Source organism: Bacillus rossius, chromosome 18 (genome assembly GCF_032445375.1).
Source record: "Bacillus rossius redtenbacheri isolate Brsri chromosome 18, Brsri_v3, whole genome shotgun sequence".
NCBI lineage: Eukaryota > Metazoa > Arthropoda > Insecta > Phasmatodea > Bacillidae > Bacillus > Bacillus rossius.
In genome coordinates this window covers 10,886,301-10,914,173 of record NC_086345.1, presented here as the reverse complement: position 1 = coordinate 10,914,173, position 27,873 = coordinate 10,886,301, and the positions used below count along the sequence as shown (strand labels likewise).

Genomic DNA, 27,873 nt, shown 5'->3' with positions numbered 1-27,873 from the left:
CCTGAAGTCTGAAATCTGTTTACTCATGTCATTAAATGTAGAGCTGTATTAAAGAAGCCGATTTTGCCAATATTTAGTTGAATCAGCATTTCTGCCGACTTCCGATACAGTACGCTCGTTAATTTTCGGCCGATATTACTGAAAAACGAAAGATACTGCCATAACCTAAAAATCCACGAGTACCATTTTCACTTTTCGTAGTAGTACTGCATTCTTTCAGATTCCATTATTTCTTAGCAACATGTGCCAACCGTACATATCAAAGTTTAACATCCTTTTTTTTTTTCAACAATGTTCTTTAATTAAATATGTCATAAATAAATAATACATTACTATCACGGTAAATATACATCTCGGTTGTTACGGTAACTATAATGCAAATATGGTAGCTATCATGCTTCTGTAGTAATTATGGTATTCTACAAAGAATCATTAGTTCTTTTTAAAATAACTATTGGGTTTGTACTGTAGTTATGGTACATCATCCATATTTCTTCGTATGTTGTTGTTCATTTGTCTTTTCTTCATATTTACGTGCGCTATTATTTGAGACAAGAAGTTTCAGAAAAAATTTTAACGGTCATTATATCGCACATTAAATGGCGTAAATGATGCGACCTCGGGCAATTTAAACGCTTTATACGGAAAAACCTAACATGCGAGACCTCATAAGCGAGTTTTACTGTATTTTTTTCCCGTAAATAGTAAAAAACCGAATCCTTTGACGAATCCTATATCAGACCCGCCGAACCTTCGAATCCCTAGGATTCGGCGGATATTGGATTCGGTCGCCCCATCCCTACTTGTTACTGAAGAACACAAACGTTGTTTGATGAATAACACAATCCACTAACTGCTCTACTTATAAAAAGTCTAATACGCTCTTTCAACTGATAAAATGTTTACTTATATTAACAGCATATACTACAAAACAAATCATTTATTGAAACACTATTTCTGTTGTACTTATATTATAAGCTTATAATATGACAATTTTCACTACTAATAGCTTTTATGAGTATCTAGTTTTATGTAACAAAATGCTTGTAATATACACTTATTTTACAAGTGGGAGACTTATAAATGTTTCTGCTACTTTTTATGAAACAGATCTAGCTAATTTATTTATGAAACACAAATTTTGGAACTACTATTTTTCTTTCTAGGAGTCTTATATTAACAGCTTCTAATAGCAGTCATTTTATGAAACAGGCCCCTGGAGAAAGGTTTTTCTCAAGTGTGTGTAAGAGAGTGCTGCTTCAGATTACTAGCCTGGCTAAACTTAGCACAACATACAGTACAAGTGAAAGGTTTTTCTCAAGTGTGTGTAAGACAGTGCTGCTTTAGAGAAAAAGGATGGCGAAACTTAGCAGAACATAGAGAAAGGTTTTTCTACAGTATGTGTAAGAGAGTGCTGCTTCAGATGACTAGCGTATCTAAACTTAGCAGAACATACAGTACAAGAGAAAGGTTTTTCTACAGTGTGTGTAAGAGAGTGCTGCTTCAGATGACTAGCGTATCTAAACTTAGCAGAACATACAGTACAAGAGAAAGGTTTTTCTCCAGTGTGTGTAAGAGAGTGCTGCTTGAGATGACTAGACTTGCTAAACTTAGCAGTACATACAGTACAAGGGAAAGGTTTTTCTCTAGTGTGTGTAAGAGAGTGCTGCTTCAGATGACTAGCCCGGCTAAACTTAGCAGTACATACAGTACAAGGGAAAGGTTTTTCTCTAGTGTGTGTAAGAGAGTGCTGCTTCAAATGACTAGCATGGCCAAACTTAGCATAACATACTGTACAAGAGAAAAGTTTTTCTCCAGTGTGTGTAAGAGAGTGCTTGTTCAGATGACTAGCCTGTCTAAACTTAGCAGAACATACAGTACAAGTGAAAGGTTTTTCTCCAGTGTGTGTAAGAGAGTGCTGCTTCAGATTACTAGCGTATCTAAACTTAGCAGAACATACAGTACAAAAGAAAGGTTTTTCTCCAGTGTGTGTAAGAGAGTGCTGCTTGAGATGACTAGACTTGCTAAACTTAGCAGAACATGTTTGACATGAAAAACGTTTATGGGCTGTGTGTGTATTAGTGTGCTGCTGTATCGGTATACAATTGCTAAAACAATATTTTTCTGTGAATTTTGGGTGACAGTTTGTGGGGCTTGATAATTTTTTGGGGTCAGTATTAGTCACTTCTGGCTTGATTAAGATGCAGGTGTCTGGTGAGTCTTGGGATCTGTGTCCAATGCATCCTGATGAAGTGTTGCCATGGTAACCCACATAGCTGTGTGGTTCATTCCATACATCTGCTGTGGCTAGAACAGAAACAGAAACATTTTATAAGTTTAGAAAAAAAAATTAAATGAATAAAAATCATTTATTACCATGACTTCAATTATTTTATACTAGTGTATCAATAGGGATGGTGAATTTTCGTTTTCGCGATATACATAGATGCGAAAACATGCTAAATTATATTTTTTCTGCTATTAAATGTGAAATCTAGACTATTCCGAGATAAATGCGAAATCAAGGTAAAAAACGTAGATGCGTCTTCACTCTACACAATTTATTTACCGATTGTATATTTGTTTCAGTTCAGTATCAAAATAAACCATCATTTTATGGCGTATTCAGCACAAGTATCTTATTGTCACTTCATTCACAACAACTATTGTTCGTAAATATTGAATGAAGAATGGCCATCCGTGCCTCGCGATTGTAAACAAAGGGTAAATATTTACAATCGCGGTAGATGCCAAAAAAAATGCTAAAAATCCGAAAATACTTTTATTCTATGCTCTTTCACTTCCTCTTTTCAAATAAACCGGCGGAGATAAGAAATTCCAAATACTTTAGGAGATATGGAATTTTTAAATTTTGAACATGTAGAGTAGCGGTATTTGCGAAAAATAATTCTAAAAATGTGAAATTACTTTTATTATATGCTCTTTCACTTCCTCTTTACATTAAAACCGGCGGAGATAAGAAATTCCAAATACTTTAGGAGATATCAAATTTTTAGATTTTCATCACAATACCTGTGAATTCAGGCGGCCACCATTGTTTCTTGTTTACGAGACGAGTATGATTTTTTTCCGCGTAGGTGAACCGACCATTGTTGCTTGTTTACGTTTATGATTTTTTATTTTCGCGACGTAGGTAGAACGACTACATCATTTTCTACTAATGGCAAAGGAATGTACCCGCCTCTAACGTATCTGAGTTTTTAACGTTTCAAATTTTAATGTTTTATTTGTTGTGCAAGTAATAAGTAAAAAAATTACGTGAGTTCCTACCGTTCATCCTTTGTCCCGGTTTGTTAGGTCAGGTCAGCTACATTATAAATACTTTAAAACTAAACAACCATTAAAATTAATTTATATTATTTTTAATGTCTGCTTAGTTTGAAAGTATTAATAATGTAACTGACCTGACCTAATCGACCATTTTAATTAATTAGGCATTCACGAACGGTAAATCAAGACGCACATAAAGTTCTGCCATTCCCGATTACACCCGAACCATTTACCTTCGGCCAACCTCGGTTTTATTTATTAATATTTATATTTCTCTGTTTATTTTAATGTAGCTATACTAACCTAACTAACCGTCCATAGTGTTTTAAAGTGTTTTAATGTAGCTAACCTAACATAACATAACTATAATAATAGTATTTTCAGATTTTAATAGATACTCCTAAACAAGCAACAATGTAGTCGTTCACCTACGTCGTGGAAAAAAAAATCATAGTCGTCTCGTAAACAAGAAACAATGGTGGCCGCCTGAATTCACAGGTATTGTGATGAAAATTTAAAAATTCGATATCTCCTAAAGTATTTGGAATTTCTTACCTCCGCCGGTTGTTTTGAAAAGAGGAAGTGAAAGGGCACAGAATAAAAGTATTTTCAGATTTTTAGCATTTTTTTTTGGCATCTACCGCGATTGTAAATATTTACCAAACAAAGCAAAGAACAACTAGCTGGAAGATTGTCTGTCATCTTGCAGAGTACAAGTTTTTAGGTCACCATATTGCGACATCTCTGCTTCGCCGCGCTAACAATTGTATGGCCCATTTTCTGGCTGTGTTTCACGTGAAAGCCGCATTCGTGTGCAGTCTGTGGAAGGTGGTGTGTTTACAAATACGTGCATACTCATGAATGTGTTGTATATTGTTATTTCCCGTGGTAAAAATGGTACGAAATGTCATTTCCATTCGCGATCGCATATGTGAATACAAAAGTGAATAGTTCTACGAAAGTGATACGAATATTTTAATGTGCAATTTATGTAATCGCCGTCTGGAGTGGAAAAAAAAAAAGATGTACTTGAAAAGCATATTAAATCTGAGGGACATCAGGCTGCAAAAAACAGATTCACCGAGAAGTCGGATGCGGAGCGGTTCTTCAGCACATACAACCTTATTGTGACAGATTGCCGCAATAGGATGAGAGAAGAAACTGTGGAAACTTGTTCCATGCTAAGTTTCAGTGCTGTTATTTCAGTGGAATAACATTATTTGTGCACTCTACATCAACTATGACCATGAACACGGCTAAAAAATATTTATTATAATTTTACGTGTTCAATTTATTGCACTCATAAGTGCTAAAATTTTTGGAAATCTGCCAAGATAGGCTATCTTTGTAGTTGTGCTAGATCTTTATTTATGTGGTTGTTAATAATTAATGTGTGTATTATTTAATGCTTTTTAAAAAAAATATATACTTTTCTTCAGTAATGTAAAATGAGAGAATTGGCTAAATCTTGTTTTCAAAAATGCTACAAAATGCTCAATTTCAAATTCAAAATGCTAAATGTTATTATTTTAAATGCTATATATCACCATCTCTATGTATCAAGGGGCAGAAGCACCAAGGAGTAGTATATTGCTTATCAAAATATCTATTAAAAAAAAAATCAATTTTGGTATATACCTTATGATATCACTTGCCTCACGGAAACAGGATTCAATAAAAAAAGCATACATTCACTTTTATTCACTGACCAATCATATATTTTGAAATGACAAAAAAGCTCAACTCACTTTGAATAAAAGAGGAGACTTTTTAATTGCAATGAATAAACATAAATATTAATCAGTTTAACCTATAGATAAATATAATTTCCCTGGATTTCTGTGGTTACAAATTACAATATCCCCTACAAAAATTCTTACTCATAGTAATATTATTAACGTCTAGAGCATTTATAGCCTTTTTAGAGATTCATAAAGATAAGCTAGACACCTGTGAAATAACTTAGTGGTTAATTTGAGATTCCTATGTTCCCTGTAGAGACCCATCAACTAAATTTAGACTTTATGGCTAAATTTAAAATGTTTTCAAGTGATGTAGCATAAATAATTTAATTTATCATATAGCATATTTTATTTTATTTTCCCCTGAAAAAAGCCAACAACTGTGTGGTTTTTGCTTTGAAAACCAAATTGTGTTTTAGTTTCCAGCAGGCAGCCACACTGCTTTGTCGACATGTGCCCTGCCATCTAGAGCCAGTCTGGGTGTGGGTGGCCACACCGCACATTCCTGTGAGTGAGCTCGGGGCTCACTTGGGCCAGCGCGGCCTAAGGTAATAAGTTGTGATCTCAGATGTAACTTCATATAGGCTCACTGGTAACGAGCTGGTAGGTATGGGCTTACTCTATGTCCTTCCCCGAAGTTAACGACTAAGATAGGACCCAATGTAACAGGTCCATGATTTGAAAGGACCTCAGTAGTAGATGATGTGGATCAACAGTTGTAAGTTCCCTCTAGGTTGCGGAGAATGACATTATTTAACGTAATTGTCTTGTAAAGTTACCATTAAATATTAGAAAGATTAAAGATGCCAAGGATTATGATACTAACTCTAGTTTAGTTGATCTATTAAGTTGTTTAACTAAAATGTAATTAGGAGTTCCCTAATTTCAGCAACCTAAAACAAAAAGAATGACGTGTAGAATTTTATAAGTGTGTTTTGTTATTTAAAAACAATTTTTGTTAATTTTTTACTATCATAGTGTTAATTATTTTTAAGTAAATTTATTAGTTTAACATTTCACCAGGCATTGTGTACTGGGTGCTGAACCTAGACCCTTAAGGTCCTGGTAGGAAACACTTGTGTTCATTAAAGATAAACTACTACGAATACAAACCTCTTGCACAACTATGCCAAGCGAGTGTATAAAAGTGAGTGGTCCTCCAAGTAAAGATCATGACAGCTTGTTTGACATGTCAACTTATTTATTGACCATTTAAGAATTTTGTTTACTAATTGATTTAAACCTTCCCGCTACATTTGGTGGCTTACACTGTCTAGGTTATACCTAGAGACCCCGAAAAATAGTGAAGCGCGAAATTCACGAAATAACGCGATAATTTGATACTTTAAACAAATTTTGCGACTTTCCTTTGATTTCGACATAGACACGAAATTCAAGAATTTTCGCGCGAAGTTCACGCTTTTTTGCGCGAAATTCATGCTTTATCGCACAAAATAATGTCCTTATGTCGCAAGTTCTATTTATTTACGCCATCATCACCGGGCGTAGGAATAGGGGGGGACAGGGGGGACATGTCCCCCTGAACTTTTTGGGTGGAGGGGACTGTCCCCCCCAACTTTCTGGACAGTGATATTTTTATTTTATAATATTATTCCGCATTACTGTTATGCTATTTGAATAAATCAATAATATAAGCAATTTTAAGCGAATCGGGTACCATGTATCAAAGGTTCATGTGCAAGAAATATGTCCAGCATCGAAATTATAACATTCAAAAACAAATAGTAAAGTGACTTTACTTTAAACTGTCAAAACGTACCAATGTTATTTGAAATAGAGTATACCTGCAGGACTATGCCCCTTCCACTTTGCAACCAGACCTAATGTCTGCTGTCATTAGGCAGCTTAGCTCCCTCCCTCCTCGTGTATCATGCACCTATACATATTGTCTGTGAGTGTACTTGCACATTCCTTGAATAACCTTAAGTATTTCGCAATTTTGTTGTCGTGTTGGGTGTAAGGAGTAGTGTTGTAGAAACATGTGTTGAGCAGTAGACCAAAGAGTTGTAGATGTAGAGTCAAACTACTTACGTGTGCATTAACATTTCATTTTATCGACAATGAAAAGACAAAAGACTGTTTTAGCATATTATTTAGTGGAACGATGGAAGCAGTTACTCTGATAGAAGACTCAATCAGCAAAATGAGATCTGAAGTGAAATTTCAAAATATACTTACTGAGGTAAACAGTTTTACTACAGAACACAACTTGAAAGAGTTGCAGTTACCAAGACAAAGGAAACCACCGAAACGTTTCACCGGGCGAGCAGATGTTTTTGAAGCAACAACCGTTGATCAATATTTCCACAGAGAGATCTTCATGATGGTCGATTCTGCTGTTAGTGGGCTGCATTCCAGATTAAATCAAGAAGGCATAAAGAAAATGCAGAAGCTGGAAGACTGTTTGCTCAAGGGAGAAATTTGTAACGAGCTAGCAAGTTATCCAGAAGTGAATTCTCAGTTACTGAAGACTGAAGTTGAACTATTTTTGAAGAAGCATAAGCCAAAATATGTAAGGATGTATCAAAAATACTACTGAACTCTATGCTAGAAGTTAGGCAGCTGTTTTCAAATATAGAAGTGGTTTTGAGATTGCTGCTTGTTGTACCCAGCTCTTCATGTTCAGCTGAAAGAAGTTTCAGCTCTCTACGAAGGCTTAAAACTTATCTCAGGTAGGTATCTTTGATTTTTAGTGAAACCTCAAAACAATTATTTGGCTTTAATAAATATTGTATTTGTACTTTCATGTGTCGGAAAGTAATTACCATTAAATTTAATTTTTCAGATCAACTATGACACAGGCAAGACAACAATGTGATGTAGCTGTACTTACTACATGCTCATCAACATGAGCTGGACGTACTTGATTTAAACGTCATCGCGTCTCAATTTATAAGTAAGAATGAGAGACGGGGACATGTGTTTGGTAAACGATAACGAGCTACAGGCAGTCGGGCACTAGTACAGCAGAAAGACTTTAATACAAAAAAAAATGTGCAGTGTTATTTAAGGTATCGAATAGTGACGTGTGCTGGAGATTTTAAATCAGTCAAAGTAGTCATGACATAAGATGTAGCCTATTATGTGGACAAGAAGGCAAAGTTTATGAATTGTAAACAATTTTTTTAATGTTTCCAAGTGTACATGTTTTTTAATTTCGATTGAAAATATAGTAAATGAATTAGTTGTAGAAAATAATTTATAAAAATATCACTATGATTATAAAATAATACTATTTAATTCCATTCGAGTAAAAAAAGAGGGCTTGTGCCCTCCCTGCCTTCCGCCCAACTTTATTTGTAGCTAAATTCTTCACTCATCAAATTTTATCTTAAGGAAACAATAATAATTTTAACATCGATGTATCCAATGGTTAGATACAAAAACTGCTTAAAAAGCACTATTTTGCACTTTTAAAATCAAAATTTTTCAGTGGAGGACCCCCGGATCCCCCGTCTTAGTAGGAGGGGAATGGGTTTACATGACATCAAAATCATTATTTGTCCCCCCCCCCCCCCCCCCAAACTTTAAGAACACAGCTACGCCAATGGCGATCATAAACATAGGCATGAAATAAACATAGACTGAAAGACTAGTGCCGTGATATTATCTTCGTTTTGACACGTTACTGAAATCCACGTATTTTTATTACTCTGTTTACAAGAAGTAAATAATGCCATCGCAAATGAAAACAAAATGTAACAAATGTCAACAATCAATATGTGCGCACTACCAACATAACAAAATTGACTGTCCACAATTTTCGTGTTTTGAATAATGGTCATTTCTGCCGCAAGGCACACTGGTGTCGATTATTCTAACCTAATTTAATCGCATGGAGCTAAGATGGCAGTCATTTTTGCGTTCACAATCTATGAGTGTTTACAACTACCGTCCACATTTTGTAAGTTTTGTGATACAATTGAATTTATGGCTAAGATGCCGAAAACTTCGACAATGTTTGATCGCGAAAGATAGATGAAATCGGATGATTTTATATTTTTGATCAGTGGAACAAAATTATGATGTGCAAGTACTGCAACGTGCGAGTTGATTGGACACGCAAAGACACGTGCAAAAAACATGTGGCAAATGACACATACAAAACAAAACAAAAAAAGACAATTATTTTGTCAAGCATTCTACCATGTCTAAACAAATCTCGATAGGCAGCAGTGTAAATAAAGCAAACAAGTTTGAAAGTGCAGAAAACAAGAATTTGTTTCTGATTTTGTTAATTATGATGCTGTAAGTTAACATTCCTTTGGAAAAAGCTGATCATCCAGCTATGAGGGAATGGTTTAACACCCATGTTGAAGGTTATTCTCCGTTCACTCTTAGCTGAGTTTTGAAATAAACAAACACCGTCGTATCACTGTGCCGTGTCAGTAAGTGATAGGCTGAATTCATCTTGCGCGCCAAGCACTAGTTGCAACACACACACTTCAGTACAGTCGGTGCTAATAAAATAACGGAGAAGTAATATAACAAGAACCACCGTAGCACTTTGTTCAGCGTAGGTGGTTCATTTGCGAAGAAAAAACTATGCACTTTACGACTAATAGCCGTCTTCACAAAATCATCACAAGTTTTGATAACAGGATACTCACGTTTCCTTTTCTTCCCGGGAGTTGTTAATGTCCCAGTGTCCTGCAATTCCTCCTTGCACGAAGCACACTGCTCTTCGAAACACCCGTAAATTCCGCAGCTAAACTCGCGATATCGTTCACACGATCCGAATCCGGATATTTGTCTGAAAATGTTTTAAAAACATTCAACACAATAGTTTTCTGTGCACTTTTCAAAGGCTTTCCCGTTCTGTGCTTTACAAAACTCTGTCCGGCGTCAGCCATAACAAACCGTGCGCGCGCGAATCCGAAATACAACTGTTGCGCCGGGCATCAACTGTACACTGTACACACAGAGTCTGCTAACATAATTGTAAGTAAATATTTGCAGACACATTAAACTGTATTGGTTATTAATGGTGAAACGCTATAATGCTATATAACAATTGTTACAAAAAAGGCAGTGTAAAAATACTTACAAATGGTACGTAACCAAGGGACTATTTCTTGCGCACGAATAATGTGCGCTGCGGCCGGCAGCCAATGAAAATGTTTGTTTACAAGAGGCTTTGTTTATTCCAAAACTCAGGTAACAGTGAACCGAGAATAGCCTTATTTATTTAGAAATGTTTCCCCCCTCTAATAAAAGTTCATAAGCATATGTAGGCCTACAATATTATCGATTAACTTACCTTTAGGCCCAACTTACCTTTACTTCAAATAAATATGCAAGTACCTCAGATTAACAAACACATACATAGTATGGTTTGCACTGTGAAATGGTGAGCACAGTACAAGATATTTTTGACTGATTTATTGATGGTTTGACTCTGTAATCCAGCAGTAATCTTGAAAAGGTTAGGTTAGGTTTGGCTCAGAATTGTTTTGAGTAAATTAGCCCATTAATATTTTCAGCGATAACCTTATAAATGCTACCTATTTATTAGTATATTGTAAGATATGTATACATTTAAGGTGCAGGGGATTTGCCATCAGCCAACACTCTTGGAGAAACTTATGTCCCAAAAATTGGCCAGGAAAATAAGGAAGCAGTAAGGCACGCTGTGATGAAACGACAGACAGACAAAGTGGGCCGATGTACGGCAGAGTCTGCTACTTTGTAGTGCCTATGAAAGATACTATGGTAACTGTTGTTACACATTTGTGTACCAACCAAACTTACCTGCAGAGGAGAATTTATAGTATGTACAGTGAGATAGACTATAATTGAATTTGGATATTGAAATACTGTGTATTGTAACTTAGGATTTTTAATGGAATATCTCAAATGTTTTTACTTTGTAAAGCCCGTGTTCTTTAGTTTACAACAATTTTTTTTTTCAAAATGAGACATCACTTTGATACTGTATAAAAATACTGACTTACAAAACAGGTTTTAAAACTGTACCAAAGTACCATGTGAGAATAAGTATTTTCTTGAGATGAGTAGTACCAAGGTATCATATATGAATTATTGTAATCAAAAAGTATAACAATGTTTAATCGAATGAATTATTTAATTAAGTTTTTACATTTTTCCTGTTTATGTAAAGAAATTTTCACATACAAAATTTAACAGCTATTTATAATTGTATTTTTATGTACAATATAACATATTTGAAAACACAGCTTTCCTCATTTATATGTACCGCTATGAGGTTTTTTTTACACTGCCAATGGCATAATTTTTTCACAATTTTTTTGGGTCTACTGATTGCTTATTTTTACACCAATTTTTTGCACCGCTTGCTTATTTTTACACCGCTTTTGTCATTTTTTTACACCGAAATGAGCCAGTTTTATTTACCATTTTCTGTGGTCCCTAGTTATACCTCTAGTGAGAGATGGATATTATTAAGATTAATTTTTTAGAGTAGTTATTTACTGAAGATTAATTAAGTTATTTGATCTAGAAGGTTCATGTGGCAGAAAACATTTAACAAGAGTGTGTGTTGTAAAAGAGTAGAAGTTAATAAAAAGAATTAGTTATTTGATCTATTAAGTTTGTGTAGCACAAAACCGTTAAAACAGTGCACTATTTTAAAGAGTAGAAGTTAAAAAAAGTATACTACAGTCAAATCTCGCTGGTACGGCCCCCGGTTCGTACGTACACCTCGGTCGTACGTACATATTTCAGAAACCGTGAAAAATGAGGCAAAAAATTAAAAAAAAGTTTAAAAATATATAAAGTGTAAGAAATACGTTTAAGTTTATTAAAATACAGTTGTAACATGCAGCGTTTATATCAAATATGGGCTACATACACATTGCATCACAGTAAAAATTTTTAAAAAAGCCGCAAATTGATGGAAATTTACCGTCGATAGCGCGCCGTATGCGGATAAGGTCATTGTACTCGGTCAGCTGTTGTTACGGCGCGGCGTAGCCGCCGGCTGGCTCTCTTTGTTCCCTGAGCTGCGCATGCGCAGTATAACTCACTCTACGCTCCGCCCAGACTCGTGACGTTCCTTCAGCAGCCAGCCAATAGACGCGAGCTTAGCGGAAAAAAATAAAAGCTCCACCGCCCGTGTTCCAGTTTTGTCCAGTTCTAATACCAGTTTATTGGTATACGCACCAGTTTTCTCGCTGCCGTGACATGTTCAAGTTTACGTTCATCTTGATGTCTTGATACCAATGATTAATTATTTACAATCCCCAGAAATAAATGGTTAGTTAAAAAATATGCATCAACTGTGTAATACTTCTTAAATTATAATACGTATAAAACAGTTACAAGACACCGCTCATTTTATTTTGTGAAGATTATATCTCATACGTACCAGTATTTCGGCTAAGTTATGAAATAAATACAGTATCAGAACTTACAAGCCACGTAATATTCCTGTTACGTTCATACATTCGTAGAGGTGGGTTGTTACAGCAATTTTCGGTATCTGTTCCAACCTGATACTGATACAGTAAAGTACTAGTTACATGTATCTGATACTTCTGTATCAGTTTTAGCAGTAGCGGTACCAGGAACGTGCGACCGGAAGGAGAATCTGATACATTATTTATCACGCCCGGTAATTCTCTACCTCTGTTACTCTCATGCCCGCCTAATACAGCCAGTATCAATCAGTTCAACATTCACTGCAGTTCATCCTGGCCGTGTATTACCATGTACATTGTTGCGGGCTGTCATGCTTTGTAGTTAGAATCTTTATAGTGAAACTAGCTGCCCGACCCGGCTTCGCACGGTTGTATTAATGGGAAAAAAATGAGACCAAATCTCCTATTTACAGTTATAATAAATGAAATAAAATGAAAATTAATTAATTTTGACAAAAACTTAATACAATGCTTTGTAATGTACCGAAGAAAAAACGAATAGCACCGATGGTTTCCCGACTCTCAAGCACGCAACGTTGTCATGGAAACGAAGTACCCACTGTTTCCCGGGCTTAAACACCAATCAACATTGATAATCAGTTTATTATTAATTATAAATTATTAAGACTATTAATCGAAATAAAAACTACCCTATCTCTCAAGTTGGAAACAATTACACATAAATGCCAATTTTCATCGAAATCGGTTGACTTGGTAAAGAGTTCACTGGACCTTTTTAGAAATCAGATGTAGTTAGTAATTGTCTTCTTAATTTGAATAATTTATATCACTTTCAAATCCCGACCGACTTTGTTCTACCAGTGTATAGTTATTTACCTGTATATATCTAAAAATTGGTGGTCTGTATTTAATGAGTGATGAGGACTACACTAACAATGAAATAGTCGTTGCCATGGAGACGAATGAAGCATCAACAATGCTACAGTCGTTGCCGTGGTGATTTTCTGCCAACTCATACATACATCACATTAGAAAACTCTAAAATTATCAGATTAAGACCATTAATCGAAATAAAAACTATCCTATCTCTCAAGTTGGAAAAAATTACACATAAATGCCAATTTTCATCGAAATCGGTTAAGTGGTTTAGGAGTCCATTGAGGACAAACATTGTGACACGAGATTTATATATATTAAGATAAGGAATGGATAAGTGCAAGAAATAGACTTCATTTGTGTGGAATTTTTTCACGGAAAATAATGAGTTTGCTAAGTGTAATTTGTGTAAACAAAAACTGAGTTATAATGCAATACTATTTGTTAAATAGTGACTGAACTTGCAAATTTTTTTTTTTTATCGATATTGGCACTGCTATCTGCCTGATGTACCTAACTCAAATGTCTATTGATTTAGTATGCTCACTAATGTACCTATCTGTTTTTTTTTATTTTTTATTTTTGATAAAATCGTAAACTTTTAATGTACGAAAACACTAGTTACTAATTGTTTTCGAAAAAAGAAAGTCCATATGTTGATTACATCTGTTATTAGTGTCAACTGAGAATTTATTTGCATTTTCATAGCTGTTAGGTGCACAAATATAAATATTATATCTTGTATTAATGTACTTTTTAATATTAAAATTTCATTAGTTTTATTATTGAACGAGACGGTTTACGCACTGCGCACTGAGCATACTTTGATGTGGGACAATAAACAAAACGACTCGTAACAATTTCGCTCTGCACCTCTCCTTCAACATCTTCCCCTGCGCTTCCTCCCCTACATTCTTTCCCTTTATCCCTTATTCGTCGTGCCGCTCCCTCCCCTTTCACAAGCTCCGCCCAAGTGACCGTCATCTGCGATCGGGTTCTGCGCACGCGCACATTGGCCGTGGTGTTGTTCCAGGTGAATTCAAAAACTGATACTAAAGTACTTGATACTTTTCAAGTGTACTCGTTTGCAGTACCTGATACAGGCGTGTATCAGTTACAAAATATCTGGTTGATACTTTTCGACCCACCTCTATACATTCGTGAGTTTACGCATAGAGTAAATAAAGTACTAGTACAGAGTGGACACTCAATGCTATTGCAGGTCTACGTTTTTTTTATTAAGAAATGCCCTAGTTGCTATACAAAAACGCAAACTTGACAAACATTAAAACGAAGTTGCAATGGCTTAAAATCGAGATAAAGTACCTTCTGGAGTAAGACTTACGTTTCAAATTATAAGTAAATTTTAATTTAAATACAACATTGATCCTAGAAAGTACAATTTGCAGTTAATATGCTTAAAACACTAATTTGAATAGTAGGGAAATTTGCAGCTTCAACTGAATGTTGGCGAGCTTGTGACTTGTTTCGTGCATGCATTAATATTTATAAAAATATTGATTTTATTTTTTTTACCCTTATAAGCAAATCATTAAACTAAATATCGGTAAACGTAACATATAATGATTTAGGAGAGCAATATTTTTAAAACAATAAGTAAATTTCTTACCTTATGGACAGTGTTTGCCTTAACCTCATTTCGGTTAAAAATGTTTTCTTTACGTAGCATAACATTTGTTAAAATGCATAACATGTAACATATTTTCGGATTATAATAAATTGCTGCCTTTTTTTATGTCCCAGAAATAATTTCTGTTCTAGTAGAATCACGTTGATTGAAGTTAAGGTTAGGATTTTCGTAGGTACCTACCGAATTGCATTACAAATCGCAAACAAAATGCATAAAAAAACGTGCAGAAGTATATAATCATTAACACAGGCAATGTGTATTTCTGGCTAATTTAACTGCCTATAATGTACAATTTTTCCACAAAAACTGAAATGAAGCTGTTACCAATGGCATCTAATTCTTTATGGATTAGGTTAAAGTACAAATCTTTATCGTATCTTCACTTCTTGAAGACACGTGTGTAGCAATAAATTGTTAAGAAAAAAAACCCGTAATTTTAACATAAAAATATAAGACGCTTCATTTTTTCGCAACCCTCACCTCGGTAATTGTTCCGTATCACCTATCCAAGTTTATCCCTTGATCCTGTATGATTTATCCGGTGGCACATGATGCTTGCTGTTTTAATTAATGTTAAAACAGCAAGAATCATTACCACAGGATAATGCCATTAGTATCAAGGGATAGACTTGGATACGCAATACGAAATTTTTACCCACACCTCCCTCTCGACCTAAAAATAAAATTCATACAAAACATTTAGACTAATTAAAGTACATAAGCAGCAAGTTTGAGCAGAATTTGAGACTCATTGACATTTAGAACAGTACCTAAGTATTTATGTATTGTGTGCTTGTCCTCAATGTGCGACTACACACTACCTAAAAAGAGGAAATTCTGTAGGGCATGAAAACAAAATGCTCATCACTATTTTAATTACACAAAACTTTTATTTTGTTTCGTTTTAATAATTTACACATACCTAGTTTCGTCAAGCGGAAACTTAAAGTAAAGTTAATTATTATTATCTCTTCTCTTGTTGTAGCAGTAGTTAACACAACACGTAGCTGAATCAGGCATGTTTCATAACAGTGATTTATAAAGCAGTTCATGAAATCATTGATATTATTTAACGAGATTACTATTTCAACATGATTGAAACAAAATTTCCTTAGAAATTTTTTATTAAACCTAATATTGCTTAATTCAACGCCGACGCCATTAATTATGGTGTTGATGGATAAACAAGTGGTTCAACGTGCCAACGAAAACTCGTTTATTTTCTTTTAAGTAAATAAATATATTATTTTCATTTCAACAATATCAATTTATGCCATAAATTTGATAAAATGTTAAAACAAATGTAATAATTATTTAATCAACGTGGTATTTTGATTATAATTTTTGTGCTCAGATGTTGGATAAAGCGCTGTATAGCAACTAGAAAAATGTGTTTGCTATACTCTATGAAGTGTCCCCTCCCTGAGTTTACGTTTTTCCCTCGTGCATTTTAGATCGTCTCGTGCTATAACTACTCGGACTTATTGCTACTCTTAACTGACTACGATTTGGATTTTGGTTGGATTACTTTGGATTTATTTTTCTTGACTTGGCAATGAATTTCACCTGGATTTAGATTTTTTGTTTCATTACTTGGATTTATTTTGCTTTGGTTTTTGAAGACCCTTGCTACTTTTTGGACACGCATTTCGTACATCATGAGCGGAAGCAAGAAAAAAGCTATTACGCTTATGGAAAAATACGAAATAAAATAAACTTTTCTATAAAATATATATATTTTGCGATTTAAAATGCTCATTGCAGCCTATAAACGTTACGTTTTTCATGATGTTTTTAGGCCTACTAGCTAATCTTATCTACATTTATAAAGAACCCACTATAATTTTTAATTTGAGCAAATATGTTATGCGTTAATTCCAGCATAATAAACATACGTACATGTAAAAAATTTACTTGTTTGCCAAAGGCACATGTACGTGCCGTGTATAGACACGGCAACGGCAATTCATTTCCCGTGGCAGCGGTGGGAAAAAGGTTTTAGGGGCGGGGGTAGCCACAAATGGACGTAATTTGGCCTCAATGGTTCGTACGTACAACTCGGTCGTACGGACAAATTTTGGAGAGCCGTGAGTGTACGTAGAATCGAGGTTTGACTGTAGTTTGCTTATTTTCAGTAAATTTTAGGATTCTACATGTCAGTATATGTTTTGTTAGTCAGGTTGGACAGTTGGAGTGTAATTTTAAGCCAGTAGCTGTAAGTTTTAATATGTTTTAATTTTAATATACAGTATATGATAGGTTAATTGAAGTCATTTTAGTTTAGTTAAAGGTAATTTAAAAGCTGTAGGTTAATAAGCACTTGTAGAGATTTACGATCGTAGAATTAATTTTGTTTATTTTAACGTACAATTTTGTTAAGATAATTTAAGTAACTTTAAAATTATTTCACAAAAGTGGTAAGGACTTAAAGAAAAAGTATTAGTTGGATTTTTGTTCAGAGGACAGTAAACTACAAAGTATGTCATAAGTATGTAAGAAGATATGTTACGTTTACATTTACATTGCATGTTTAACCGTGATTCGTTATAAATTTTTTTTGTGTTTACTTTATTAAGAGTAATTTATTTTGAAATAGCATAATTGGAACTAATAGGTTATTAAATAAATGGTATTTTAATTCTGGAATAAGTGTACAATTTTTAGTGAAATGGTTTATTGAATTAAGAAAGTTCAGAGATTTTAACAGAATTGTGTTTTGAGACAGACTGCAACGCGTCCGTCCGAGCACATTTGGATGCGATCTAGCGGAGCACATCAAAACTTTAGATGTAGGTAATCCTGAAAGTTGGATACGGGTGTGCTGTATTGCTGACAGCTGTTACCCTGCATGCAAATGTATAGCTCTGTCTTGGTTAACATAGGTTGGTAGTGTTTAATTTGTATTTCAATTTTTTTCAGGCAAAAAGAATGACAGTTCAAGTAAGTGTAATGTTGTGTTAGGTGAGTTGTATAGGCAAATTTCAATGTATGTACATTTTCTTTTGGGTGTGTGTTTATGCTTTGAGAGACAGACAGACACAGACACACACAAACACACAGAGAGATTTTTAAGAGAGAGAGAAAGAGGAAGAGAGAGAGCAAATATGTTCACAAAAGGTGTCACACACACAGACCTATGTATTAGCTACTGCTCAGTATAACCTGCCTAACACTGTAGGTATAGAGTATTGCAAGTACCTGCAGCTATAGGGTGCTCTTCTATAGTTATCTCCTCCTTCACTTGTTGCTTGCACAGAGTGTAGTCCTGGCTGGCAGAGGAACTGCCGGGTTCTGGCTGCCAGCTGTCTTCGCACTGCAACACAACCACATATTACTAGCATATCTGCTACACAAATACTAGAAACCTGACAATATAAGTTGAACACTAACACACCTGCCAAAATAAATAGTACACTACAAGACTATTAGAAAACCAGCCACGGCCCACTCCTAGCCGTGCATCAACCAATGTATGTGCGTCAGCATCCTTGGTGTCCGGAGGAGCACTTTAATCTCACGTCCTAACGTCAAACATTAAGGAGTTTGATATCTACTATCAGAATGTCAGAGGATTAAGGACTAAGTCTGTTGAGTTCTATGATAATATTGTTAGCTCACATTTCGATATTATTTGCCTAACTGAGACTTGGCTTAATGCAAATAGCATTACGTCACACTATTTCACAGACCAATACCATGTCTTTAGAAATGACAGAAATGCTGAACAAACCAATAAATCAAGAGGCGGTGGTGTTTTATCTGCTGTTAAAAAGTCGAAATTTATTTCTGTTCAACTGTACGTTGTTTTTGACTTTCCTGGTGTTGAAGCAGTTTGGTTTAAAATAAAATCATCTTCTAGCAAATCTTTAATTATTGGAAATATCTATTTACCTCCAGATTTAACGGCAGAGTTTGTCCGCATATATTTTGAATTTTTAGAAGATAAACTCTCCTCATTTCAAGATGACATTTTGATACTCGGTGATTTCAATGTACCGGGTATAGATTGGAATAATCTTAATCTTAACCCTTTCCATCAGGCGACTATGAACATTAACACTAAGGTGCGCCATTTACTTAACTTTATATCTGTACATAGTCTAAAACAGTGCAACAATATTCAAACTCATATAAATCTTTTAGACTTGTGTTTAACCAATCTACAGCTGTGTTCAGTGACAAAGGCTTATGATGTTCTTATCAAAGAAGATATTTATCATCCTGCATTAAACATCAACATCAAGATTGAGTCCTTCAAAAACAGTTCCAACATTACATCAACGTTTAGAAACTATAAAAAAGGTGATTTTCTCGGTCTTTTCAATTCCATCAAAAATCATGACTGGTCAGATTTTTATAATTCTATGGATGTAAATGAACTTGTTGACCAACTAACCAATTGCGTAGTTGAAAATATGAATATCTTTATTCCAATGACAAACAAAAAATCATCTAAATTTCCAATTTGGTTTACCAGTGAGTTAATTCAAGCATTAAAGTCAAAGAAGCATTTCCATAAGCTTTATAAAAGAAACAACAACACGTATTACTATTCACTTTTCTCTTATTATCGTAAATTAGTGAAATATTTAATAAAAAGAGACAAAATTCAATGGACTCGAAATACCAATAATTATATTAAAACTAACCCTAAAAAATTTTGGCGATATGTCAAACTAATGAAAGATGGTTTTTATGAACAGCATTCTCTAAAAATTAATGGAACTATCACGAATGATCCCGCTGAACTAGCCAATGGATACACTAAATATTTTTCCAGTGTCTACGAACCTTCTACATGTATCCAACAACCTGTGACAAACAATATACATTTAGTATCTATTCCTGTGCCCACAATCTCAGAATGTTTAGTATTATGGTGCATAAAATCGTTGAAATCATCCAAATCTACTGGTCCTGATGGCATACCTAATTTTATTATAAAAGGCTGTTCTGAATTATTAGTCCCTCTTTTGCTGCATATTTTTAATTTTAGTTTACAATCCTCTGTTTTCCCGGAGAAATGGAAAACTGCTAAGGTGATACCTATCCACAAAAAAGGCTCTAAACAGAATGTTAACAATTATAGGCCTATTTCTCTACTCAATGGTTTTTCTAAAATATTTGAAAAAATAATATTTAGATTTTTAAATTTCCAGCTTAAGAACAGTTTATCGAACAGTCAGCATGGTTTTAGGAAAGGTTTATCGACCACCACTAACTTGCTTACTTTTTTAAATCCTATACACAGAGGTTACCAACAGAGGGCAAGTGGATGCCTGTTATTTTGATTTAGCCAAGGCCTTTGACACTGTGAACCATTCTATACTTCTTAAAAAATTATTTAACTTTGGTTTAACTCAAAATTTTACAAACTGGTTTTCTAATTACTTAACTAATAGAAGTTTTTATGTTACAATTAATAACCACAATTCTTCCCTGTTTAGTATCTCTTCTGGTGTCCCTCAAGGAGGCAAATTATCGCCTCTTCTTTTTAATTTATATATAAACGACCTACCTCAAATTCTCAACCATTCTACAGGAGTACTTTTTGCCGATGATCTAAAAATATTTAGGAATATAATAACACAGAATGACTGTATTTTATTACAAAATGACATTTCCCAAGTAAACAATTGGTGTAAATTTAATCTGGTTACACTAAATAAACACAAAACATTTGTTATATCCTTTACAAGAAAATATCAACCACTTAATTTTGATTATATTTTAGAAAACTCTGTAATCACGAAATGTTCAACAATTAAGGATCTTGGTGTTATTTTAGATTCTAAATTATTTTTCCATAATCATGTAAACTATTTATACATGTCTTCCCGCAAAACCCTTGCTATGATCAAATTTATTACTTTTTATGCTACCAATTCAGACTCAATTCTCTCCCTGTATTTTGCCTTAATAAGGTCCAAATTAGAATATTGTTCAGTAATCTGGAATGACATAAAGTCGGCCGATGCAAATAAACTAGAAAGTATACAAACAAAATTAATTAATTTAATAAACTTAAAAAACCTTCCTTCACCTACTTTAACTCCTCTTGGTGCACGTAGAGTATATTTAGATTCTCTGTTTGTTGAAAATTGTTTTAACGCTAAAATTAACTGTACTTATCTCCTGGAAACCACTGGGTTAAAAATACCACAATTTAATTCTCGTTTATATCAAACATATTGTACTCTACATAACTTTAATGACATAATATACAGATTAGTTAGGAATCACAATAATAATCAATTGTCTAAACTTAAAAATTTATCCTCTTAACTTGTCCTCTACTCACATGTTATATTTTGTATTATCCATTTTTTTTTATATATATATTTTGTGTATAATTTAATAATTATGTAATTAACATTTCGCTAAGTAATGTGTCATGTTATCTTGTCCTTTTGGTATTTATATCATTTCTGTTTTCATGTTTTGTGTTTATCCTGTGCTGTCTCTAGTTATTGTGATAGTGTTTGTTTTTACTTGTTTTGTGTTGTACTTGTTTTGTGTCGTGCCCACCTCTAAAGTCTCAAGACTGTCGGTGGGCATGTAACAAATTTAAATAAATAAATAAATAAATAAATAAATATGATTTGTACACTATATATGTAACTAGCAAAAATGCCATTATGCTGATATTGTAGCAAAGCAGTTAGGTCATTATGTCTGATATCTAATTACTTTACCATTGATGGATCGTAAACTAATTGCTTCTGTTCCCTTCAGTGTGTCTCTAAAATTGAAAAAAAAATTAAAAAATTATAGTAGACTTTAAGAAACAATTGTGCTGCCAACTAGTAGTTTTCGCGAAATTTATTTTTTTTCCCAACATTATTAATGTTTCCAATCATTCCTCTGCTGCAAGAACTTAAGCTTGTTTCTCCTCCTGTACACTCCCATCCAACCTTTGTCTGACTCGTCCCCCCTAATTTTCCCAGCCTCTACAGTTGGCGCATTATATCTAGAAGCCTGAGTGACCGTTACGGCCGGGACAAGCAGGCGCTTGGAGGGGGTTGACCTTGTGACTGCGCATGCGCAGAGCGCTTGGGTTAGGCTCATGCTATCCGACCTGAAAATATAAACCTCTTTCTGTAGTTTCTGTGCAGGATTCAACCAGATTGGACCAGATTTTGTTTGCGCTTAGAGTCATCTGAATTCGCTACATTATCTGCTTTTGGTGTTGTGATTAAATTATATTAAACGTGGTTTTACTGTAATCGGTCCGGACTTTAATATACTTTGTCTTATAATTATTGTTACTAGTGTTAATTTCGTCTTGTGAATACGTGTGTTATGAAACACTTTCGAGTGCGCGTGGCTAAATAAATTAATTATTTGTGGGTTTAGTTATCAAGATGCCACCGATATTATCGACGGTGAAGGGGAAGAAACTGCATTCGCAAGCCCGTGAAATAATTTATAATGTATTGTCATTTATGGGGAATGAAGCTAACACTGTGGAACCATCTATTCCAAAAGAAAAGGCACAGTTGAGGACAGCTGCAGCTACTGGCGTGTCTCGTAGCCCAGTGCAGAGAATAAACGTGGAAGCAAAAATGTAGAACGGAGAAGAACGTTCTTTCGTTACGCTTGATAAGAAGAGACAGAAGACGTGTAAATACGACCTAGATAATTTTGACCAAGCAGTACTTCGCAGAACTGTATATAATTTTTATGTAACTGAAAAATGTGTCCCTACAGTGGAAAAAATACGAATAAAAATGCAACAGAACATTAATTACCAAGGTTACAATGCAACTTTACAGAAAATTTAAAAAAGGTTTGGTTTTCGGTGGCGAAAAACTAAGTCTCATTTTGATTGAAAAGTCTGATATACGACAGAAGCGAATTGAGTATTTGAGAAATATATGACCCTTTCAGAAATGAAAATCGTAATATTGTGTACATGGACGAGTCTTATGTTTTGTTGTCCAATGTGCAACAGAAATCCTGGAGTGATGACTCGACGCACGGCCTGTTGACACATGTTTCTAAAGGACAAAGACTAATAATGGTTCATGCTGGCAGTGAAAATGGTTTTGTCCCTAATGCCTTAGTGATGTGGAAACCTCAACAGGCTACAGGAGACTACCATCATAACATGAATCAACAAAACTACGAAAAGTGGGTAAAAGAAAAACTTGTACCCAATATTCCTGCTAATACTGTTGTTGTTTTAGACAATGAACCGTATCACAACATCAAGATAAATAAGTCGCCAACATCTAACTCGACTAAACACGACATGCAACAATGGTTGCGAGAGCATGGTATTCCTTTTGCAGATGACATGCTCAAGCCAACACTTTACGCATTTATTAAGCAGCATAAGCCGAAGCAAACCCTTTATTCCGTAGATGAAATTTTGAAATGTTACGGGCATACAACACTGCGTTTGCCACTATATCACCCTGACTTAAATCCCATCGAAAATATATGGGCAAAAGTGAAAGGCAAAGTTGCATCGCACAATGTAACATGTAATTTACAAGACATAAAACAGCTTGTAACTACTCAGAGTATTACAGTTATTATTTGTGTCATTATTATTATTATTATTATTATTATTATTCATGTTTTATATACATATTATTTAGGTGATATTTAAATGTTATTGAGTTCTAACAACCCAGGATACACTTTTTGATTTAATGTTATAATCCATACTCCTAGGCTTGTTTCTATTTGATCTACACATTTCCTTGGGATAGTATTCAGTTTTATTACAGTTCATGAACCAAGCATTATGTCATAGACAAAATAACCAAATCCACATCACTAACTTTGCTGTGTTGAGTCTTCTTTGTTTTTCGCCTGGGGTTGCTACAATAAGGATATTAAAGAAAAGATGGCCGTGTACGGTGGAAAAAGAATGTAATAGTCGACCATGGTGAAATGAGCTAAGGCATGGTGCTAGTTTGTGTGTTCTTACATATCTCGGCGTTTTACATGGACGATAGATATTCTATCTTGTGATATGCATGGCTTGCTTATTTATTAAAATTTCATCTATTCCAACCCGCCCATGTGATGTCTTGATGAATGGTTCCTGCCTAAACGACCTACAACATGGGTCGTCGACAAGCCAACGTCTAGACCGATGATTAATCTGTCTTCTATTCGGTGAGACCGTTCCTATTACTTCAACTTTTCAGATGCCGACTGGATTGGTGGAGGCCTAGTTCCAGAACAACTATAGCCAGCCGTAGTCTAGTAGTCCATTCCAGCATACGCCTCCTAGCTGCAGTCCACGAGGGAACTACCTGGTGGTCCTGAAGAAGAACTCCGAGCTTCTACCGACTGAGAATCGTGTGATGTCCCTCCCCAGTGATGTGTCTACTTTATATATATATTTTAGGAAAATTACCCTATTAAAATGTAACATATTTGCGACGTTAACAGTTTTAGTAAAAACACTGGGTTGTTAGGAATCTCACCAACAAACACATATAGTTAATTATTTAAGTTCGTTTAAGGAATTAACATATTAGTGTCAGATTGGTAATATTATCTAATCTTTCATATATAGATTCTGTGACACCCATTCTTAAATACAATAATTCCTAACGCATATTAGTAATTTATTATTTATACTCCTTACAGTCACAAAGTAAAACACACTGGAAGATTACATCACAACCTTAAACATATTTTAAATGGAACCCATCATATTATTGACAAAATTAGTATATCACTTTCTGTAAATTCTCATTATCTTGAAGAGTAACTATGAAACGTGCTGGTTAAGCTACCGGGCATGCTTAGAGAAACACAGCCGTAACACACAGCAAATGTTAAAACTTTATTAGCATACATTCGGAAAGTATATATAAGATTACAAGCTCTGCAAAGAAACATTTAATAGTATGGGGGCAGACGACTGGAGACCATACTGGAGCACGTGAAAAAACTTGAAAACGAGTACTACGACCAGGATGCACGTTTCGACATAGAAATTTATCCCATTATTATTAACCTAGGAGGTGTGGACAATGACAGCGGCAGTGATAGTAGTGATGACGACTGTAATACGGGTTATTCAAGCGACGAAATGGAAGGCATCGCACCTTTGCCAGCGAGCAGCGAATAGATCAGGTGAGAAGTCAATGTTTTTAGTTACAATATAGACTCGATGGTTGCCTCCCCATCTTGTTCCCTCCCTCCTTTGTCGCACCCCCCACTAATGTAAATCTGTGACGTGTCCCAAGCTTCTAGATATTCTGCGCCTACTGTACTATTCAATGACCCAGCACGACGATCCCATTATTCCTGCCTTGGCTGCTGTTGTAGCTGCATTTGCAACTGAATCTTGACTTCTTTGTTGAAGTCAAATTTTTTGCAGTGTAGTGCTTCCTTAAAGAATATCTGAGGGGGGCAAGATGTGGAGTGTCAGGACGGTGTGGAAGAATCTCGCACCCCAATTTTTGAATGCCTTCTTATGTTATCTATGCTGTATGCAGCCGTGCATTATCGTGAAGCTAAATCACACCGATTTACAAACATCCATGATGTTTAATGTGAATTATAGGCGTTAATTTGTTTTACGCATATCAGCGTAATATTTACTGTTAATTATTCGTTGGTCTTCAAAAAAATTGCATAAAATAGGGCCTTGAAAGTCCCAGAAAAGTGTAAGCATCACTTTACCAGCTGATGGCTGGCTCTTGAATTTTTTCCACATTGAAGAACTTGTAGGTTTACACTCAATGCTTTGTCTCCTCAACTCAGGTTCGTAATAGTGAATCCATGTTCCAAAAAAAAAGTTTATTTCTCAGTGGAACATCGAGCTTTTAAGCGTTTTAACTATTTATTTACTTGAAGCCTCATTTCTTTGTGAGTATCTCCGTTGTCTCGGCACCATATCACGCAGGTTTTCTTGTATTGCAGTTTATTTTGAATGGTGTTATGGACAGTTCCAACACTTGGAGACACTTTTTCAGCTATAATTTCAACAGTGATAGTTCTGATGTCTTGGATTATCGCGTCAGTGCGACATTAAAAGGAGGAAGAGGCATCTTCTACTGGTCGACCACTTCGCTGTTCATCACCGATTATTGCAGCCACTTTTAAATTGTTCTACCCACTTGTAAATGTTTGAACGGTTTAAACAATATAGCAATAATATAACAATTTAAATATAAGGTTTGTATAAAATACAATGTTCATAATAATACTTCTTAAGGGTATAGCAGACTCGAGACCATGTGTGGTTCAGTCACATCTGCACAAAGCAGTCTACTCACTGGTCCATCCAACTCCTCCTTGATTGGCGGGAAACCCAGCTCGCTCGGCTCCTGCTTCACACAGACGTCTCCATCTGCCGGCTGAAACAACAAGACATCACTCGGCACGTGAATGAGCAGCCTCAGAAGACTCTTGCATGAAACGAGGCGACACAGAATTAAACGAAATATATTTCCATCTCATGTGGTTCCACTATTGCAATAACTGGGGGCAGGTTTATGGATGGTAAAATGTAACTATGCTGTAGCTTGAAGTAGCTTGGCTTCTGGGTTGTAGCCGCGTCCTTGGAGAATAATTCATCGACGTTTCAGTCGTCATTGCAGTCACCATCATCGGGGAGCAGTTACCCCACAGGGATGCCTCCCCTTTGTTTCTACCTTTTGTGAGGCAAGGCAACTTCTTGTCCAACTAGCTGTCATTCGATCGTCGTACCAACAGATCACGTCATTGGCAACCCGCTGAATCTCTTTACAGAAGTGTGACGGAATAAATCACGTCTGCTGGTCGGGACCAGGCCGATTTGTTTATTTTGGAATTTCATTAACCAGAAATTTGACCCCAGGTGTCAGCGTAGGCCAAGGGTGACTGTGATCAGTCTTCAGGACATTGTCCCAAAATAATGTACTTCACTTAAAAATTTAAGTGATGTCATCAGTTAATTTTTTTTATAGAACGATGAATTTTATGTGAAATTAAATCATGGGTAACTGAAACTGTATTAGTGTGCAAGTTGTGTCCTACCGCGTATTTTTTTTGCAACGAAGAATAAAGCAAAATGCTGCTTAAAAACTCTATTTTACAAACAACTAAATATTAAAACTTTCATTGCAAATGATACTTAATATAAAATTTCAAAGTCATTGTATATTAATATTATAAATGTTTTCAAGTGTATCATGTAACTGTTATTATTCTGGGTTGCTTAGCAGGGCCAACTTGTAATGAAACAATAGTACATAGAAATAGGGAAGGTAAGGGGGGGGGGGGGGGATGGGGTGGCTATAGTTAACATTTTGTACTGACTGACACCCTTTAACAATCCATGTACATCAAATTACGCCACGTTTCTTACCAAGTCTGTGTTCAATCGATTCTGGCAGAAATTGACAAGTTTTATAAATTAATATAAATTTATTTTGATAGCATGTCTTCCGAAATGAAAAGATATCCATAAAGAACATATTCAACCACCTACTGTCACCAATAGAGGACAAATTAAGTAAATTTTAACACTGATTTTATACAGGGATAAAAGGAATTTTCATTAAAATGGTAAAAACAATGCTAAGAGATAAAATGGCAAACTGAAGAAATGTATGAAAATGAAGTTAAATAAAAAATTAAATTAAAAATTATGAAAAAGGTTACTAAAAAACATCAAAGGCATATTATATTGTTCAATAGGCCATATTTAAAAGGAAAAAAATCATAAATTGATTTTAAAACCATGCTGGTATATATTTTTAGTATTTTTATAAGTACATCACTACATAGTATAAAACAAAGTCACTCCCCGCTGTCTGTCTGTCCCTATGTATGCTTAGATCTTTAAAACTAAACAACGGTTTTTGATTATGTTTTTTTTTTAATTGATAGAGTGATTTAAGAGGAAGGTTTATATGTATAATACATGCATAATATAGTAGAGAAACACTGATAACTTTAGAGGTTTCTAATG

General features: G+C 34.9%; 1 protein-coding gene across 8 annotated transcripts in view; it reads right to left on the bottom strand.

Annotated features, from left to right (window-relative positions):
- Positions 1-275: 275 nt before the first annotated feature.
- Positions 276-27,873, bottom strand: part of LOC134541313 (oocyte zinc finger protein XlCOF6-like) — a 258,945-nt gene continuing 231,347 nt past the window's right edge. For 7 of the 8 annotated variants that reach the window (XM_063384710.1, XM_063384708.1, XM_063384705.1 and 4 more), the window contains 3 exons: positions 26,195-26,275; positions 18,141-18,255; positions 276-2,307 (listed from right to left, as the gene is read on the bottom strand). In XM_063384710.1, the coding sequence (XP_063240780.1) occupies positions 2,286-2,307; positions 18,141-18,255; positions 26,195-26,275 (218 nt within the window). In that variant the 3' untranslated portion in view covers positions 276-2,285. Of the gene's footprint in view, positions 2,308-9,664; positions 9,808-18,140; positions 18,256-26,194; positions 26,276-27,873 lie in introns of all 8 variants that reach the window. The other variant, XM_063384712.1, reaches the window with a different exon arrangement.